Source organism: Dendrobates tinctorius, unplaced genomic scaffold, assembly GCF_039654945.1.
Source record: "Dendrobates tinctorius isolate UK_male_01 unplaced genomic scaffold, ASM3965494v1 ptg000044l, whole genome shotgun sequence".
In the NCBI taxonomy this organism is placed as follows: domain Eukaryota; kingdom Metazoa; phylum Chordata; class Amphibia; order Anura; family Dendrobatidae; genus Dendrobates; species Dendrobates tinctorius.
The window spans coordinates 8,362,527-8,381,144 of NW_027361712.1; the positions used below are offsets into that span (position 1 = coordinate 8,362,527).

Genomic DNA, 18,618 nt, shown 5'->3' on the forward strand with positions numbered 1-18,618 from the left:
TTTATGAATAGCATACAAATCTAGAAACTAAACACTCATATACAGGAACGGAGTTGTTGCACCAAACATATTCTAACAATTAGCCCTCTAATAACAGGAATAATAATCATTTATTATAATAGGTCTTACCTCTACGATTAACAGGATCTTTCGCCACATAGGCAACATAGTCTGTAGCATCCTAGCAGAGAAATAAAGAAGTTCCACTTTTTGTTTAGGTTTTTTTGAGGTTAGTTTTTTCATACATAGAATTTGATTTTTTTTCCATTTTATATTTGAAATTGGCTATAGTTATTCTTTTACATACCTTTACTTTAGATATTGATTAAGGTTTAAAACTCATTCTTTATCAAAAATTCAATTATGGCAGTCCACACAATACATTTTTCATTGTGCAATAGAGCATCCCCATCTTATACTTACACTTCCTTTGCAGCTTCCTTTGCAAATAACAACTAGTGACATCCCATATGTGCTTAATAGGAGACAGGTCCGGAGACACTGTAAGCCATGGCAGTACGTTTTGGCCACGTGCCATGCTCATAGTAGCACAAGCAAAGTGTGGACTGGCATTGTAATTAAGGGGTCCCAGTTTAAATGATGCTCCGAGGACCATGGGACACTAGTTACACCCCAGAGGCATACGTGTAACTATTAACTAATAAAGGACCAGGGGTATTTCAGTTTTTGCGCTTTCGTTTTTTGCTCCCCTTCTTCCCAGAGCCATAACTTTTTTATCTTTCTGTCAATATGGCCAAGGGAGGGCTTGTTTTTTGCGGGACAAGTTGTACTTTTGAAAAACACCATTGGTTTTAACATATCATGTACAGAATAAGAGAAAAAATTCCAAGTGTGGTGAAATTGTAAAAAAAAGTGCAATTCCACAGTTTTTTTTTCCTTTTACCATGTTCACTAAATGCTAAAACTGACCCACCAGAATGCTTCTCATTACGAGATCATAGACACCAAATGTCTAGGTTCTTTTTTATCTAGGTGGTGACAAAAAATTCCAAACTTTGTTAAAAAAAAAAAAAAAAAATGTCATTTTCCGATATCTGTAGCGTCTCCATTTTTCATGCTCTGGGGTTGGGTGAGGGCTTATTTTTTGCAAGCCGAGCTGACTTTTTTATTGAAACTATTTTGATTTAGATATCATCTTTTGATTATTGCATTTTAATCTAATGTTATGGCGACCAAAAAAACATAATTCTGGCATTTTTATTTTTTCTCCTTATGTTGTTTAACGATCGGGTTAATTCTTTTTTTATATTGATGGATTGGGCGACTCTGAACACAGCAATACCAAATATGTGTATATTTGTTTCCTTACTGTTTTATTTTGAATGGGATGAAAGGGGGTGATTTGAACATTTATATTTTTTTATTTTTTAATATTTTTAAAAACTTTTTTTTTTACTTTTCGCATGCTTCAATAGTCTCCATGGGAGACTAGAAGCTGCAGTACTTTGATCACCTCTGCTACACACAGGCGATGATCAGATTGCCTGTGTCTAGCAGAAATGCTCACTTGCTATGAGTGTCCACCACCGGGCGGCACTCCTAGCAATCTGGCTATGACAACCATAGAGGTCTGCTGGAGACCTCTGGTTGTCATGTCGACCCATCAGCGACCCGCAATCATGTGATGGGAGGGATAAAAGACTCCCTTCCGGTTAACGCGAGTTAAATGCTGCTGTCAGAAAATAACAGCCTCGTGGATCGCGATTCCACCCACGGCTGTTGCGGACACATGTCAGCTGTATAGATTAGCTGACATGTGCCTGGAAAGGTGCAAGCTTTGCGCTGGAGCCCACACCAAACACAGGGAGTCTGACGTAGGCGCATTATTACGCCCAACTTCGGAAAGGGGTTAAAGTGTATGGCCAAGTTGGAATATAAGCAAGGATATTTTTTTGGTGGACATACTAAATGCCTACCCCAATCTATAGTGATATGGATGTTTCATTTTCAGGGGGCATTACTCCCCAGTCTCCTGGCTTCCTGGTTAAAATGGCGTAGTTTTCTAGCAATGATGCATCATTTGGACCAATGACAGGGATGCTCTCCGGGACAGAGGTACCTTATCTCTAATGCTGCAGCCACGGAATTGAAAGCTGGCCTGACTGAGTGCTTCAACAACCTCAGTACCTACCAGCACTTATAACCTCCACTAAAATGAGCTTGTACACATTGGGCATGCTGAGACCTGACTGCCAGACTGCAGCGGTGGCCAGTACCCTGGACCATGAGCATTAAGATTGAAGATGTCTTCGTTCTTAAAAGCTGCTGCAATTTGCTTGTGTTCACACTTTCTAATTGTAACTGTTGGTAATGTTGAGACTAACACTTTAATCGTATTTATAAAACTAATATGAAATCTGCATATAATAACCCCATATACAATCAGACTTTCAGGTCTGTCAGCTTCATCTCTGAACTTAGACATACTCTGAAAACACAGCGGTATAAAGCTATGTTCACACGTTGTGTTTTTGAAGCAGCCAAAACCAGCTCTCTTTGCAGTAAAAACGCCCTTTTTTCAGTGTTTTAAAAAAGATTTTTCACTGTGTTTTTGCAGTGCTTTTTTGCCGCTTTTATTGGTGCAGATTACTTTTGTGATTTGTCTTTAGTACATGTTTAATAAAGATAGCTTCATTCACCAAAATGCTTAGTTGCTTTGTTGCAGCATTTTTGATCTTTCTCATTCCTTTTTTATGGGTGAAAAATGCTGCAAAAACGCTGACAGAATTGACATGTTGCAGATTTCAAAAACAATGCAGTTTTCCAGTTCAGTCAAGAAAATACAGGCATGCATTTTTACTACGTAAAATAAAAGTTGCCAAAAAGTACAGCAAAAAAAAGCAATGTGTGAATGTACAGTAGTCTAAAGTTACTGTCACACTTAGCGATGCACCAGCGATCCCGACTAGCGATATGACGCGGTCAGGATCGCTGGTACATCGCTAAATGGTCGCTAGTGAGCTGCCACACAGGCAGATCTCACCAGTGACATCGCAGGGGTCGGGGGTCGCTACTTACCTGTCACACCAGGCGATCCTGCGTCCTCCCGCCCGGCTCCACACGTCGCTCGTCGTCACAGCAGGAAGCGCCGCAGGAAGCCGACGACAAGAAACGGTCCTGGACGTTCTCGCGCGATCAGCGATAACCAGCGGGGGAGCCGGTTGTAGGTAAGTATCAGACACAGCGATATCGCTAGCAATATCGCTATAACGTCACAAGTTATAGCGATATTGCTAGAGATATCGCTTAGTGTGACAGGCCCTTTATAGTAGGCATGTAATACAGAGATTTTATCCTCTCATGTGCTTTGACCCTGGTCAGTTGTCACTCAGCATGTTACTCAAAATTTCGAGTGATCTTTAGAACATTGGATTCTGATGTGATCTGACCACATCTCCCAATGTAATTACACTGTACAATTTTCTGTTAAAAATTAGGTTACAGGTTGCAAAGAGGGAATTACATGAATACTTTTATAATATCATCATGATAAGGAGAGATAGGAATCATTTCATGTGTCTGCTGGGTTTTCTCTTCATTGCTAGTAATTACATGAAACCAAAAATGTAAAGTACTTACCGGATCACCACCAGATGCAAAGGAAATGGACTGCATATGATGGTTTGCTATGATCTGTGCAAGAATAAACAGTGGAAATAATCATGTATGTTAAGTAGGCATCTAAGAATTATATATTTGTTTTTAGAAACCTGAAAATATTAATTTATACAATAGTAATAAAAATAGTAATGTCACTATGTATGATATGGTGTTTGGGAATTAATTTCAAGAATGTGGGCATTTAAATATATAGTACACTATAGGAACAAAAAAAGCGCAAGTAGGGTCTTATCCGGGTTGATATTAAAAATATAAAAGAAATTCACTCACCTATTGCAGGAGAGATCAGGCACGTACAATTAGTAGTCAGCTGCTGCACGTCCAAAGGTCAAACAAGTGACCGCTGATATAACAATTCTTATGGAACTAATTTATGGACTTCCATGCGCTGCTTGACAAAATACAGGATTCCAAATATGGTGGAAGATTTATACCCAACGCGTTTCGAAGTAAGAACTACTTCTTCCTCAGGGGATGACAAACATAAGCAGATAGCGTTGTTTCAAGACTATATACACTCCATATTTGAACATTGGCGCCAATAGTCACATGTTCTTTTGTAAGAGGTCAAAGTTCAAACATATAGAACAACAAAATCATTAATCTTTACCTGATAAAATAACAATATCCCTTTATTATAGATAAAATTTAAACAGAGAGTAAAAGGAAATAAAGAAAAAAGAAGAAAAGGAAAAAGAAAATATCTCAACGAAAAAAACGAACAAAAATCTCAGCGAGTTCGTTTTTTCGTTGAGATATTTTCTTTTTTCTTTTCTTCTTTTTTCTTTTTTTCCTTTTACTCTCTGTTTAAATTTTATCTATAATATAATAAAGGGATATTGTTATTTTATCAGGTAAAGATTAATGATTTTGTTGTTCTATATGTTTGACCTCTTGCAAAAGAACATGTGACTATTGGCGCCAATTTTCAAATATGGAGTGTATATATTCTTGAGACAACGCTATCTGCTTATGTTTGTCATCCCTTGAGGAAGAAGTAGTTCTTACTTCAAAACGCGTTGGGAATAAATGATTACCGTAATCTTCCACCATAATTGGAATCCTGTATTTTGTCAAGCAGCGCATGGAAGTCCATAAATTAGTTCCATAAGAATTGGCATTTAAATATATTCATAGCACTAGCAAACCAATAATATATTTGTGTGCCTTAAAGACTAACCGTCATTTTCATTTTAATTTCATAAATAACATAAAAATAAGCAGCTTTGTAATATATCTTATCACTGAAATCTGCTTTTTTCTCCTCCTGGAAAGATCATTCATTCTAAATTCAACAGTAAAGACAAAGTCAAAGTTGGTACTCATAAGATTCGATGGATAGGATAGAAGGAGGAAGAGGAGCTAGAGGCAGACAAAGACATTCTGCTGCAAGTTCTCCTGAAACCATAGTTACTCTTTAACAGGGCAAGTGCTGGGGCCCTGAGCAGGAGGGGGGACCCACTTGCCGTCAGGGACACCGGTGTGCTATGGGGGTCTTGGCCCTCTGCCAGCGCTGGAGACCGTGAGTGGACCCATCCCTGCTTGCTCAGGGCCCCAGTACTTGAAACAGAGGCGTATCCAGGAGGGGCAGCCGGGGCATATGCCCCGGGCGCAGACGGCAGGGGGGTGCAGTCAGGCCACCTAATGTGGCGGTTCGCAGTGTCTCCCCTGGCGGCTGCATTCTGCCACCCCCTGACCTGGGAGTTGGCCGTTCTCTGGGTCGGCTGTCAAGGTGACAGCCAACACAGAGAAGCTGCAGCGCCGGCTCCCAGGGATCAATTGTACTGGCATCAGAGCGACGCCAGCAGCATCATCACGCTGCTAACGTCACCCGCTGGAGCCCAGGACACTGGTGGTAAGTGTGCTCCACTCTGGAGCTGAAGAACCACTGAAGAATAAGGGGGGATTTGGAGTGGGGATGGGGGTTATTTAATGTGTGCAGGCATTTGGAGTGGGGATGGGGTTTATTTAATGTGTCGGGGCATTTGGAGTGGGTATGGGGGTTATTTAATGTGTGGGGGCATTTGGAGTGGGGATGGGGTTATTTAATGTGTGGGGGCATTTGGAGTGGGGATAGGGGGTTATTAAATGTGTGGGGGCATTTGGAGTGGGGATGGGGTTATTTAATGTGTGGGGGATTTAGAGTGGGGATGGGGGTACTTATTGTGTGGGGTGATTTGGAGTGGGGATGAGGGTTATTTACTGTGTGGGGGCATTTGGAGTGGGGATGGGGGATAATAATAATAATACATTTTATTTCTATAGCGTTGACATATTCCGTAGCACTTTACATTTCAGAGGGGATTTGTACAGACAATAGACATTACAGCATAACAATAATCACATAGACTATAACAAATACCGAGAGGAATGAGGGCCCTGCTCGCAAGCTTACAGTCTATGAGGAAAGAGGTAGACACGAAAGGTGGGTGGTAACAATTGCCCTGATCGTTTGGACCAGCCATAATGTTAAGTGTGCAACAGTACAGACACAGATGGCTAATAAATGCATAAAGCATGTGGGAACATGATGCGGGGAACCACATTTAATATGTGGGGGCATTTGGAGTGGGGATGGGAGGATATTTAATGTGTGGGGGCATTTGGAGTGGGGTTGGGGGGTTATTTAATGTGTGGGGGAATTTAGAGTGGGGATAGGGGTTATTTAATGTGTGGGGGCATTTGGAGTGGGGATGGGGGGATATTTAATGTGTGGGGGGAATTGGCGTGGGGATGGGGGGTTATTTAATGTGTGGGGGATTTAGAGTGGGGATGTGGGTTATTTATTGGGTGGGGGGAATTGGCATGGGGATGGGGGTACTTAATGTGTGGGGGGATTTAGCATGGGGATGCGGTGTTATTTAATGTGTGGCGGGAATTGGCATGGGGATAGGGGGTAGTTAATATGTGGGGGGATTTGGAGGGGGATGGGGAAGTTATTTAATGTGTGGGGGGATTTGGACTGGGGATGGGGGGTTATTTAATGTGTGAGGGGATTTGGCATGGGGATGAGGGATTTAATGTGTATGGGGAATTTGGAGTGGGGATGGGGGGATTTAATGTGTGTGTGGGGATTTGGAGTGGGGATGGGGGGATTTAATGTGTTTGGGCTGATTTGAGGACACAAAATGAAGAGTATGTATGTATGAGGAAACAGAATGGGGGATGGGTGCAGACACAGTATGATGGGTGCAGACAATATGGGGAGCAAACAGGTGAATATATGTTGACACAGTATGAGTAGCGATGGAAAAATGTATGTGGACACAGTTTGGGGAGTGAGGGTGATGGGATGTATGCAGACATAGTATGGGAAGTCTGGGGTATGTAACATTATAACAGTATAGAGAGTAAGGGGTAAATATACGAGGGGACAGTATGGTGAATCGGGGGGATGTTAAAGGAGACAGTATGAGGAGGGAGGAGAATAGTGTGAGGCGACAGTATTTTGCAAATATTTTTATTTAGGAGCATTATAATGACACTTCTATCTTTAAGGGGATCGTGTGGAGATTTGCTGCAGAAGACCGGGGAAGACAAAAGTCTGCAGAGACGAGGTGTGGATGAGAAAACTCATCATGGGGTCAGGACAAGAAGAAGGAAAGAAGGAGAACGACTGCAGAGACTACGTCATCTATAAGGTACCTGGATGTAAATATTATTTGTGATACTGACTTATTCTCATGTTTTTATTTATGTTAGGAACATTAAAGGGGTTGTCCAGCTTTGTGATGAGTCGACTCTGCAGTCATTCCTTGTGACTGCAGACTTCTGAATTCTCACAGTGCTCACTGAACGCTGTCGGTAATTTACATACATGCGGTCACATGCTGACTAGACATGTGTGGCCTCACTCCATGAAAATGAACGAGCGAGGCCAGGCACGTCTAGTCAGAATGTGGCCAGAAGTATATAATTCACATGCTTGTGCTGACATGACCTTGTACTCTTGCCACTGATACAGGAGAATCCTAAAAGTGCAGTGCATTCGTTGTGAGAATTCAGAAGCCTGCAATGTCACGATTCAGCGCTGCAGGTTCCAGTGTCATCACATGGACACGTCACTCATATGCGATTTTCATACTTATGGTCCTGTGACAATGAGCTTCTCTTCCTGCTTCTCCCAGTTTTTCACTGAAGGGCAGGAAGAGCAGCTCGTCGGTACATGACTAAGTGTGCAAATCGCATGTGTGCTTGGGGGGGCGCCGAACCGAATTCTTGCTCTGAGTGCCAGAAAGCCTAGATACACCCCTGACTTGAAATACTTACCTCGCCTCTCTCCCGTGTTTTCCGCATCTCCTGACTGTGACGTTCAGTGTGTGCGCCCTCTGCCTGAACAATCGCAGTCCAGAAAGCCAGAACACGCTGACGAGTCTGGAGCAGAGCAGCGGCCAGCGAGGAAAGGGGAGGATTTCATTTTTATTTTTTTATGTTTGCAGCAGTATATGGGGACAATTATATATGGAGCATCATATGGGGCCCATCATATGCTAGAGCATCATATGGGGTCCATCATACACTGGAGCATCATATGGGACCCATTATATATGGAGCAATATATGGAGCCCATCATATGCTGGATCATTATATGGGGCCCATCATATATGGAGCATTAATTGGGGCCCATTATTTACTGGAGCATCATATATGGGTCCCATTATATATGGAGCTTCTTATGGAGTCCATCATATATGGAGCATTATATGGGGCCCATCATATATGAAGCATTATATGGGGACCATTCTGTATTAAGTAATATATGGGGCAAATCATATACTGTATGGAGCATTATATGGGCCCATTATATGTATATGGAGCAATATATCGAAACCCATCATATCCTGGAGCATTATATGAGGTTCATCATATACTGTATGGAGCATTATATGGGGACCGCTATGTATGGAGCAATACATGGGGCTCATTATTCTGTATGGAGCACTATGTGGTGCCCATAATCCTGTATGGAGCAATATATGGGGCTCATTATACTGTATGTAGCATGATGTGGTGCCAAGAATACTGTATGTAGCAATATATGGGGCTCATTATTCCGCATGGATCACTATGTGGTGCCCAGAAAACTGTATGTAGCAATATATGGAGCTCATTATTCTGTATGCATCACTATGAAGTGACCAGAATACTGTATGGAGCAATATATGGGGCTCATTATTCTGTATGTAGCAATATATGGGGCTCATTATTCTGTATGCAGCAATATGTGGTGCCCATAATACTGTATGGAGGACTATGTGGTGCACATAATACTTTATGGAGGACTATGTGATGCCCATAATACTGTATGGAGGACTAGGTGGTGCCCATAATACTGCATGTAGGACTATACTGTCCGTTTTCTGAGATATTGTAGAATTTACAATAGATATTATTAATATAATGTATGAAGCAAAATCTTTGGCATTGTACTATCCCTATATTTCTCTGCCGTATCTGTACATCATGAATCGTTGTATGTGTTAAAGGGGCCCACTGACACTCTTTTGCCCAGGACCCACGAAAACCTGGAGCCGGTCCTGCCTTTAACCTTATGTTGTAATCATTGATGATTGCTTCCCTCATAACAACACATGATGTACTGGACTGTTGTCTTCTCCAGTTTGTTTTATGGAACTACATTCTCATTCATTCTCAAATATAAATCTCTTAAATTAATTCCTGTTTTTAAATGCAACAATTTGGGTGCAAAACCTTGGCCAAAAAAGAATTTGCATTCCTTTACATCTTTCTTTAGCCATCAGCGTAATAGCGCTGGCTATAGTAAGCTGGTATTTTTAAAACGGAGATAGCAAAGGGGTTGTGTCAAAGCTGTAGGTAAAATTGGCTACAACTACACATTAAAACAATAAAGTTTAATAGCCCCACCACGATTTTCTAGTAAACCAAGATGGTCACCTTGATAAATACTAACTGCATGTGCAACTAAGGACACTCGCTTTAAATGATCCTCTTTTCTCAGTCACTTCTTCACATTCCCATTCTTCCCTATTAATATGTTAGTCGATGCATTTCTTCATTATGTACATTTATTGCAGACACCGGAACTCGGTTTCCTGCCTTGTATCTTTTTCCATGACAAATGTATATCCAACTGTTGCTTTGGTAACTGTTGTCTGCCTCAGCCAACATTTTGCGAAGGCATTTCATATTCATTCATTGATTTGATTTCCTTTATAAGGAAGAAGGACCACTAACTAACCATCTAAGCTTCATATTATACTCGGAGAAAGTGGCTTCTTTTTGAATATTTCCATAAAATTTATAACTGTATTTCAACAGAAATTCTATATTCGCATGAACAGCAACTTAAAGTGGGCCTGTAACCGGGTCAAAAAATAAACAACTTAAAGTGGGCCTGTCAACGGGTCAAAAGTGGACATCAACTTAAAGTGGACCTGTCACTGGGTCAAAAGAGGACATCAGCTTAAAGCGGGCCTGTCACCGTGTCAAAAGTGGACATCAACTTAAAGTGGGCCTGTCACCAGATCAAAAGAGGACATCAACTTAAAGCGGGCCTGTCACCGTGTCAAAAGTGGACAGCAACTTAAAATGGGCCTGTGACCGGGTCAAAAGTGGACATCAACTTAAAGTGGGCCTGTCATCAGGTCAAAAGTGGACATCAACTCAAGTGGGCCTATCACCGGGTCAAAAGTGGGCATCAACTCAAAGTGGGCCTGTCACCGGGTCAAAAGTGGACATCAACTCAAAGTGGGCCTATCACCGGGTCAAAAGTGGACATCTGTCACTCTTATTTTATTCCTGCGGTTCACCTGAGTTTTCTTTTATTTCATTTATTTATTTTTTTAATTCGATATACAGTTTCAGAGATATGAGACTTTGTATTTAGTGCTAATTTTTGTCATCTTTACCAAGGGGGCATGGCTCACAGAGCAATATTTCAAAGCAGCCTAAAGATGTCCCCAAATAATACTGTGAGCAACACCCCCTTGGTAATCACCATAAAAACTTGCACTATTAAAAAAGCTCATATCTCTGGAATAGTGATGAACGACCGTGCTCGGATATGGTGTTATGTGAGCTTGCTCAGCTGCTAACAGAGTGTCTACGGAGGGCTGAATAAAATGTTTGAGTCCCCGCAGCTGCATCTCTTGCGGCTGTTCGACAGTCACAACACATGCGGGATTGCCTGTTTGTTAGTCAATCACCGCATGTGTTGCAGATGTCTAACAGCATCGACACATGCAGCCGCTGGGACTTGAACATAATATACAAGCATGCTCGAGATACTCGGATAACACCAAAGCTTGCTCAGATAACACCATATCCGAGTAGGTTGATTAAAGAGAGAGAAAAGGAATAGGCCACACAATGGGGATCACCCAACTTAAGATTTAGCAAAAATTTGTAACAATCTTTATTTAGACACAAACAACTAAGCACCCAATTGTTAAAAACATTAAAAGTTAGTCACACATGTGACTTGAACATCTAGGTTCACAATAGAACCAAACCCTCATAACTTCACCTCCACAGAAAAACATCTCAATAACAGACCAAATATGTATGTAGATAGCATACCACAGTATAAAAGGTTTTTGCATGTAAACGGGCTCACATTCATAACTAAATGCACACACCAAAAATACAAATATTGGCAATTGATAGCAGAAAAATAAAACAATATTAAAGCCACATATGCTATATACACAGGAAGAGATGGTATAAACCATATATCAGCCAATTATAATAAATATATATGATCTAATTTACCTGGGAGAAATTGCAAAAAAAGCCCACAAACAGTATCTGGCCTATATAACATGCTAATGCAATGTTATTGATCAAATCCCTTAGAAGTGCATTTATTTCCCTAACAACTGCTCAGACTATCATGTTTGACCAAGCGCATTGAAATAAAGTGGTATTGGCTAAAAATAGCCGCATAAAGTGAAGGCAATGCTCAACCTTAGTTTGGTTATGCACTAGTTTCCAATCAGAAGTGGAGTGGAGCCCGAGCGTCCTGAGACCCGACGCGTGTCACCACCGATTGTGGCTTCGACCCCTGACAGAATTTTAGACCATTCTTCTTTGGCAAACTGCTCCAGGTCCCTGATATTAGAAGGGTGCCTTCTCCAAACTGCCATTTTTAGATCTCTCCACAGGTGTTCTATGGGAGTTAGGTCTGGACTCATTGCTGGCCACCTTAGAAGTCTCCAGTGCTTTCTCTCAAACCATTTTCTAGTGCTTTTTGAAGTGTGTTTTGGGTCATTGTCCTGCTGGAAGACCCATGACCTCTGAGGGAGACCCAGCTTTCTCACACTGGGCCCTACATTATGCTGCAAAATTTGTTGGTAGTCTTCAGACTTCATAATGCCATGCACACGGTCAAGCAGTCCAGTGCCAGAGGCAGCAAAGCAACCCCAAAACATCAGAACCTCCGCCTTGTTTGACTGTAAGGACCGTGTTCTTTTCTTTGAATGCCTCTTTTTTCTCCTGTAAACTCTATGTTGATGCCTTCGCCGAAAAAGCTCTACTTTTGTCTCATCTGACCAGAGAACATTCTTCCAAAACGTTTTAGGCTTTTTCAGGTAAGTTTTGGCAAACTCCAGCCTGGCTTTTTTATGTCTCGGGGTAAGAAGTGGGGTCTTCCTGGGTCTCCTACCATACAGTCCCTTTTCATTCAGATGCCGACGGATAGTACGGGTTGACACTGTTGCACCTTCGGACTGCATGGCAGCTTGAACTTGTTTGGATGTTAGTCTAGGTTCTTTATCCAACATCCGCTCAATCTTGCATTGAAATCACTTGTCAATTTTTCTTTTCCGTCCACATCTAGGGAGGTTAGCCACAGTGCCATGGGCTTTAAACTTCTTGATGACACCGCACAGTAGACACAGGAACATTCAGGTCTTTGGAGATGGACTTGTAGCCTTGAGATTGCTCATGCTTCCTCACAATTTGGTTTCTCAAGTCCTCAGACAGTTCTTTGGTCTTCTTTCTTTTCTCCATGCTCAATGTGGTACACACAAGGACACAGGACAGAGGTTGAGTCAACTTTAATCCATGTCAACTGGCTGCAAGTGTGATTTAGTTATTGCCAACACCTGTTAGGTGCCTCAGGTAAGTTACAGGTGCTGATAATTACACAAATTAGAGAAGCATCACATGATTTTTTGAACAGTGCCAATACTTTTGTCCACCCACTTTTTTATGTTTGGTGTGGAATTACATCCAATTTGGCTTTAGGACAATTCTTTTTGTGTTTTTTCATTTAAGACAAATTAAATGAAGATAATAATACCAAAGAATTTGTGTTTGCAATAATTTTCAGGAAGAAACTGAGTATTATCTGACAAAATTGCAGGGGTGTCAATACTTTTGGCCACAACTGTATATATTTGGTCTGTTATTGAGATGTTTTTCTGTGGAGGTGAAGTTATGAGGGTTTGGTTCTATTGTGAACTTAGATGTTCAAGTCACATGTGTGACTAACTTTTAATGTTTTTAACAATTGGGTGCTTAGTTGTTTGTGTCTAAATAAAGATTGTTACAAATTTTTGCTAAATCTTATGTTGGGTGATCCCCCTTGTGTGGCCTATTCCTTTTCCCTCTCTCTTTAATCAGCATCAATTTTGTATAGGTCTGGTTGGATCCCCATTTATGTCAGTGGTGCTCCCGTGTGTTTAATTCTGAATATCCGAGTAGGTTCACTGATCACTACTCTAGAACAGTATGGCAAATTTAAAAAAAAATGATTACTCAGAAGAGAATCTATATATAAAGCCGAGTGTATATATATATTTGTGTGTGTGTGTGTATCAAGCCATTTCTAGCTCTCTGCTGACATCAAGTGGACTATTTGTGTAACCACATCTTTATTTCCAAGTATAACTGATTATATCTTCACAAACTGTGAAAACACTTTAATGGTCTTCACCTAGAGGCGTGATGGGAAAATGAGAGAAGTGAGGTTCTGCTGCAGTATGAGACTGTGTATAGACAAGAGCTGGGTGCTGCAGGTGGAGGCTGTGTATAAGGCCCAGGGAAAATGAGAGATGTGAGGGGGAAAATGAGAGGCGTCATGGGAAAATGAGAGACGTGAAAGAGTGACGCGCTGCAGGTATGTGCCGTGTATAAGGTCACAGTCACACGTTCACTATTTGGTCAGTATTTCACAGTACACTGCAAGGGGACGGGGGCTCACAACTAACCACAGTTAGTTACTATGCCCGGGCACTTTTGACCTGCTGACAGGTCCTTTTTAAATAAAAAGAAAAAAATTGGCATGTTATGGTGCCCATCGTGTATGGTTTGAAATTCTGGGCATTTTCAGACCAATTTGAATTTTGATGGATGACTCGGGCATAAACTAATTAGATGAGGTGTTTTAAAACTCTAAAACCTCCATTTGTGGGTATAAAACACTTACAATATCTGGTAAATTAAGGTGATTGAGTTCATAAATATTGCTAAGAAATAGCTATTATTTAGTAGGACCTTGTTTCTAATGATCAGTTTTCATTTTTGACACAGCAGGACAGCCTCTTCCTCCATCTTATCAGACTTATATTCTTTTATACGGACTTTATAAAGCAAAACGGGAATAACAAAATAAAAATAATCAGTGCTAAATAAATACATGAATACCATTCTGTTTCTTCTATAGAATCGCTCATCTCATTGTTCCACATCAGCTTTTCATAAAATTCCAAATTTTTGATACTGACAGATTTTAGGTTAGCTATGTGTTATTATGGTTTATTATGATTTTACTATGTTATACAATGCCATGGTGGCGCCAAAAAATAAAAAGTATTCTTTAGGCAGACTGGAGTATAAAAGGTAAAAAAATGGGAGATATTACAAGAAAGAGAAAGGCATTATCTTTATCGAGAGGTGATCATACCTGTTTTGAATCAGGAGTCATCATATTTAAGCTGGTTGTAGATATATTCAGAGTTATACACATTCCTGCAAACTGGAGGTTGCTCTTCCCTAAGATGCTAGAGAGGATTTTATTTGCTGGCTAGAAAACAAAAAAAAAAGATACTTGCATGAGAAAAAGAAGAAGCAAGGGTTGGGTGCATTCCATTTTTTATTCTTAGAGAGTCATTAATGGTGACATTTCCTTTATTACAATAGAATAATTCAGCTAACTATGATATACCTCACTGGAGGCAGCAGGCCCAAAAAAAAACACTAAGGCAACCAGTCATCTGATTAATGCTTCCCAAACTGCAGCCATCATGAATCAGAGCCAGGCTGCACTATCTCAGACACATGCACCTAAAATACTTCAGCATTTCAGAAACAAAATACTTTGAAGGGAATCTGTCATCAGGTTTTTTTAATATAATCTAACATCCACATGATGTAGGGTCAGAGACCCTGATTCCAGCGATGTATCATTTAGTTTACTTGGTGCAGCAGTTATGACAGAATCACACTTTTCTTTGCTGCAGATATAGCAGAGCTCGAAATGCTGAGCCTGGTGTAAACTCACCCACACCACTGATTAGCAGCTTACTGTATAAGTTGTACTATATATTGACAGAAAGCCGCTAATCACTGCTGGGGGTGTAGTTGGACTAGGAGGCATGAGGCAGTTTGTCCTCTAGTTATAATGTCCTGCTGATAAAATTATGTGTATTGAAACAGCAAAACACAGCCTAGTATGTGACACATTGCTGAAATCAGGGTCTAAGCCCCTACATCATGGTGATATGCTACATAGCAAAAAAAAAACTGCTGACGGATTCCCTTTAAGGCCGGGATCACACATGCGAGAAACTCGGACGAGTCTCGCATTTTAGTACCCTGCACTCGGATCATAGCATACGGCCGCACAGCAATACATGCAGCCTCGCACTCCGCTCCTGAGTGCTGGCGGCAGTGCCGGGTATTAGCATGCGAGACTCGTCTGAGTTTCTCGCATGTGTAATCACGGCCTAAAAATCAGGCTGGGGACTATTGCCAGAGACAAGACTAGTCTGGTGCCAATACCAGGCAACTTTTCTCAGCACTGCTGCAGCCGACAGACAGGTCTCCAATCAACTGGAGCGAAGCATGGGATCTTTTAAATGATTTTTCTCTGAAAAAACTTGTGTTTCAGAGATAAATATATGTTTCCTGACCATGGATCCTAAATTTCAATGTTTTGTTCATCAAGCCACTTAGTAATCACTTTCACCTTCTGACATGATGCTCCATCATACTGGGAAAAGCATTGTTCATCAACAAATTACCAGAAAACTCCCCTGATATTGATCCCTATCAGGACCTATGGTCAATCCTCAAAAAGCAGGTGTATAAATAAGAATACAGAAATTGTTATAAACTTCAATCACTGATTAGAGATGAATGGGCTGCCATCATGTTTCATGTTTGCATGCTATAGCGCGGCAAAGTGCTACCTTGTTTGTTTGTTTGTATATGAGTTGGCGACTCTAGGTAGGCATCTGTTCACACCTAATTCATGTTTGGATGTGAAAGTCAATTTTTTGATTTGTATGCATTGGCCTTCTGACTGAGCACTCCGCCCCTTAGCCTCAGACATTTTTAATTACAGCAGGATCAGTACCCCTCCATGAAGATATTAGACTTTAGTCTAGGAGAGAGTTCACATTAGGTTCCCATTGAGTTGTAGACTGTCTAAGAGAGGATTGGCATTGTTGGGTCCTGGTATACGAGAATCGCCTTACCATGGCTACCAGGTACACATGAATTGGCCAATTTATGCGCTAAGCATTCTCAATTTTTCATATTTATAGTGAAGTAATGCAATTCAATTTTCATATTTCATGTTTACACGCTATAGCGTTGAAGAGTGCTGCTTTGTTTGTTTGTTTGTATATGAGTTGGCGATTATAGGTAGGCACCTGTTCACACCTAATTCATGTTTGGATGTGACGGTCAGATTTTTTATTTGTATTTATCAGTCAGGATCTGGCCCAGAGGCGGATATCCAGCATGTCAGGGTGAAATGCGGAAGTCGTGAAAAATAAGCACGTTAAAACCTGGATGCCATTTTCTGTACCATAGCCCGAATGTTCAGTTAGAAGGGTAGGATAGTGCTGCATAAAAAAACTTAGTCTACCACTCAACTTTACCAATAATAGTGGCCATAAAATAAGATCACATAGCAGTACCACTAGGTTGTGACTGTGTAGTAAGGTGGCCCAGCTTGGGGGGTGGTCCCTTGTTTACCGCGAACAGATGTCACAGACACGAGACGGAGGCAGATTTCAAGTACAACAGGTCCAAGTTTATTGGCCGTCCTTCTGACGACTTCAGCAATACACCGAAGCACTTCCATAGCTCTTCGTATTCAGACCCGGGTACACACACCTTTCTTCTGTCGTAGTGACGTTTCTCAAGGCTCTGTCACTGGGGCCGCCCTAGGCCTATCTACCGCCAGCACTTCACCGGTCAGAGGTCGTCGTCAATTTGGTACCCCCAGGGCCTCATCTGTTCTGCGGTTCTTCGTATCGGGGCCACCCCCCTGACTTCTTTTCTCCTCAGTCCCCTAGTTGAGCTCCTCACACTGTCCGTACTCCTTCACTGACTCCTCTCCTACTGAGCTCCTCCCAGGACTCGTACTTTCTGGAACCCTCCTGTCCTATTTATAACCTTCCCGGTTACCTGTAACCCCCCCATAACTAATGGTTTCTAAAGCCATAAGCTGCTGGAGTACTGTACTCACATTCCCCCCTGCCATCTTGTGGTCAAACCAGGGTACTGCACCCATTCTACGCTTTTTTCCCAGCTGTTTCCCTTCTGTCGTTACTAACATCTGTCCAAAGTGCACAAACCGTCCCTTCTTCCTTCTGACAAGTCCGTTCATCTGGTCACCTTCCCCACATTCCACCTTCCTTTGTCCATTGTCGTCCCCGACAATCGTATTCCCTACCTTCGTCATCCTGAAACTTTTCCACAGTCTGTTGTTGGACCGGTTGTTCGGGCAAACCCGCCACATGCAGGGGCCGAACCAAACCGGGAGCATCATGCTCCGAGCAGCCTATTGCTACCCGCCGGTGCACACGCCACATGGCAATTTCTTTCAAGTTGGGCTAGGTACACCCGGATTACTCTATAGTGTGTACCTCCCACTACTCTCCCCTTCTGTCACCCTCAACTGTCTTCTGGGGTGTTCGTGGAGTGAGGGACCTGGCTTGGGACCACTGACTGATTCTATATCTTCCATCTCTTTGTCCTTCAATTTAAAAAGTCATGGTCGGCGTCTTCGTCACACATACCTCGTACCCGGGACCTGTTGCATATTCCTTATGCATATTATACATTAAACCAACTTTTGTATAACCAGATTTTACTCATAGCATAAGTAACCCCTTTTTATGCTTTTTTTTCTTTAATTTTTCTTTAAACCAACATAAAAAAAAAACCAGGCATACTCCCCCTTCCTTTAACCCCTTCACTACCAAGGGTGGTTTGCATGTTAACTACCGGGCCAATTTTTACAATTATGACTAGAGTTGAGCGACTTTTGGTTTTTTAGGGTCGCGTTTCGTTTCGTGAAACCCGACTTTTCCAAAAGTCGGGTCGAGCAAGATCGTCCGATTATAGGGAAAAGTCGGGGTCGTCCCGAAACACGAAACCCAATGTAAGTCAATGGGGAATAAAAGTCGGCAGTGAGAGGAGGACAGGAAACACACCTACAGTGCCCATTTGAATGCCAAAAGCATCAATTCTTCTTACTTAAGCTTGTCAACCTTAATTAACTTCATAATATAAGTTACGCACTGAAAAATGGGGGTTATTTGGCTAAAGTTGTGGGGGGGGGCTGGCTGCAGGTTTTCATGTGCCCTGGGCGAAAGAGCGCCCCTTTAACACATACCACAACTCATCATGCTCCGATACGGCAGATAAATAGCGGTATAGTACAATGAAAAATACCTCACTTTTTACATCTCATGACGAGGCCCATCTATTTCTCCATACAGAATCATTGGTCCCATATAATGTTTGAAACAGTAT

At 41.6% G+C, this 18,618-nt stretch overlaps 1 protein-coding gene across 1 annotated transcript in view; it reads right to left on the bottom strand.

Annotated features, from left to right (window-relative positions):
• SHC3 (SHC adaptor protein 3) overlaps positions 1 to 18,618 on the bottom strand; it is a 268,874-nt gene that overhangs the window by 48,298 nt on the left and 201,958 nt on the right. Inside the window, exons 4-6 of the mRNA XM_073575323.1 lie at positions 14,531 to 14,650; positions 3,601 to 3,654; positions 130 to 181 (exon numbers count right to left, since the gene is read on the bottom strand). Of these exons, the coding sequence (XP_073431424.1) occupies positions 130 to 181; positions 3,601 to 3,654; positions 14,531 to 14,650 (226 nt within the window). The remainder of the gene's footprint in view (positions 1 to 129; positions 182 to 3,600; positions 3,655 to 14,530; positions 14,651 to 18,618) is intronic.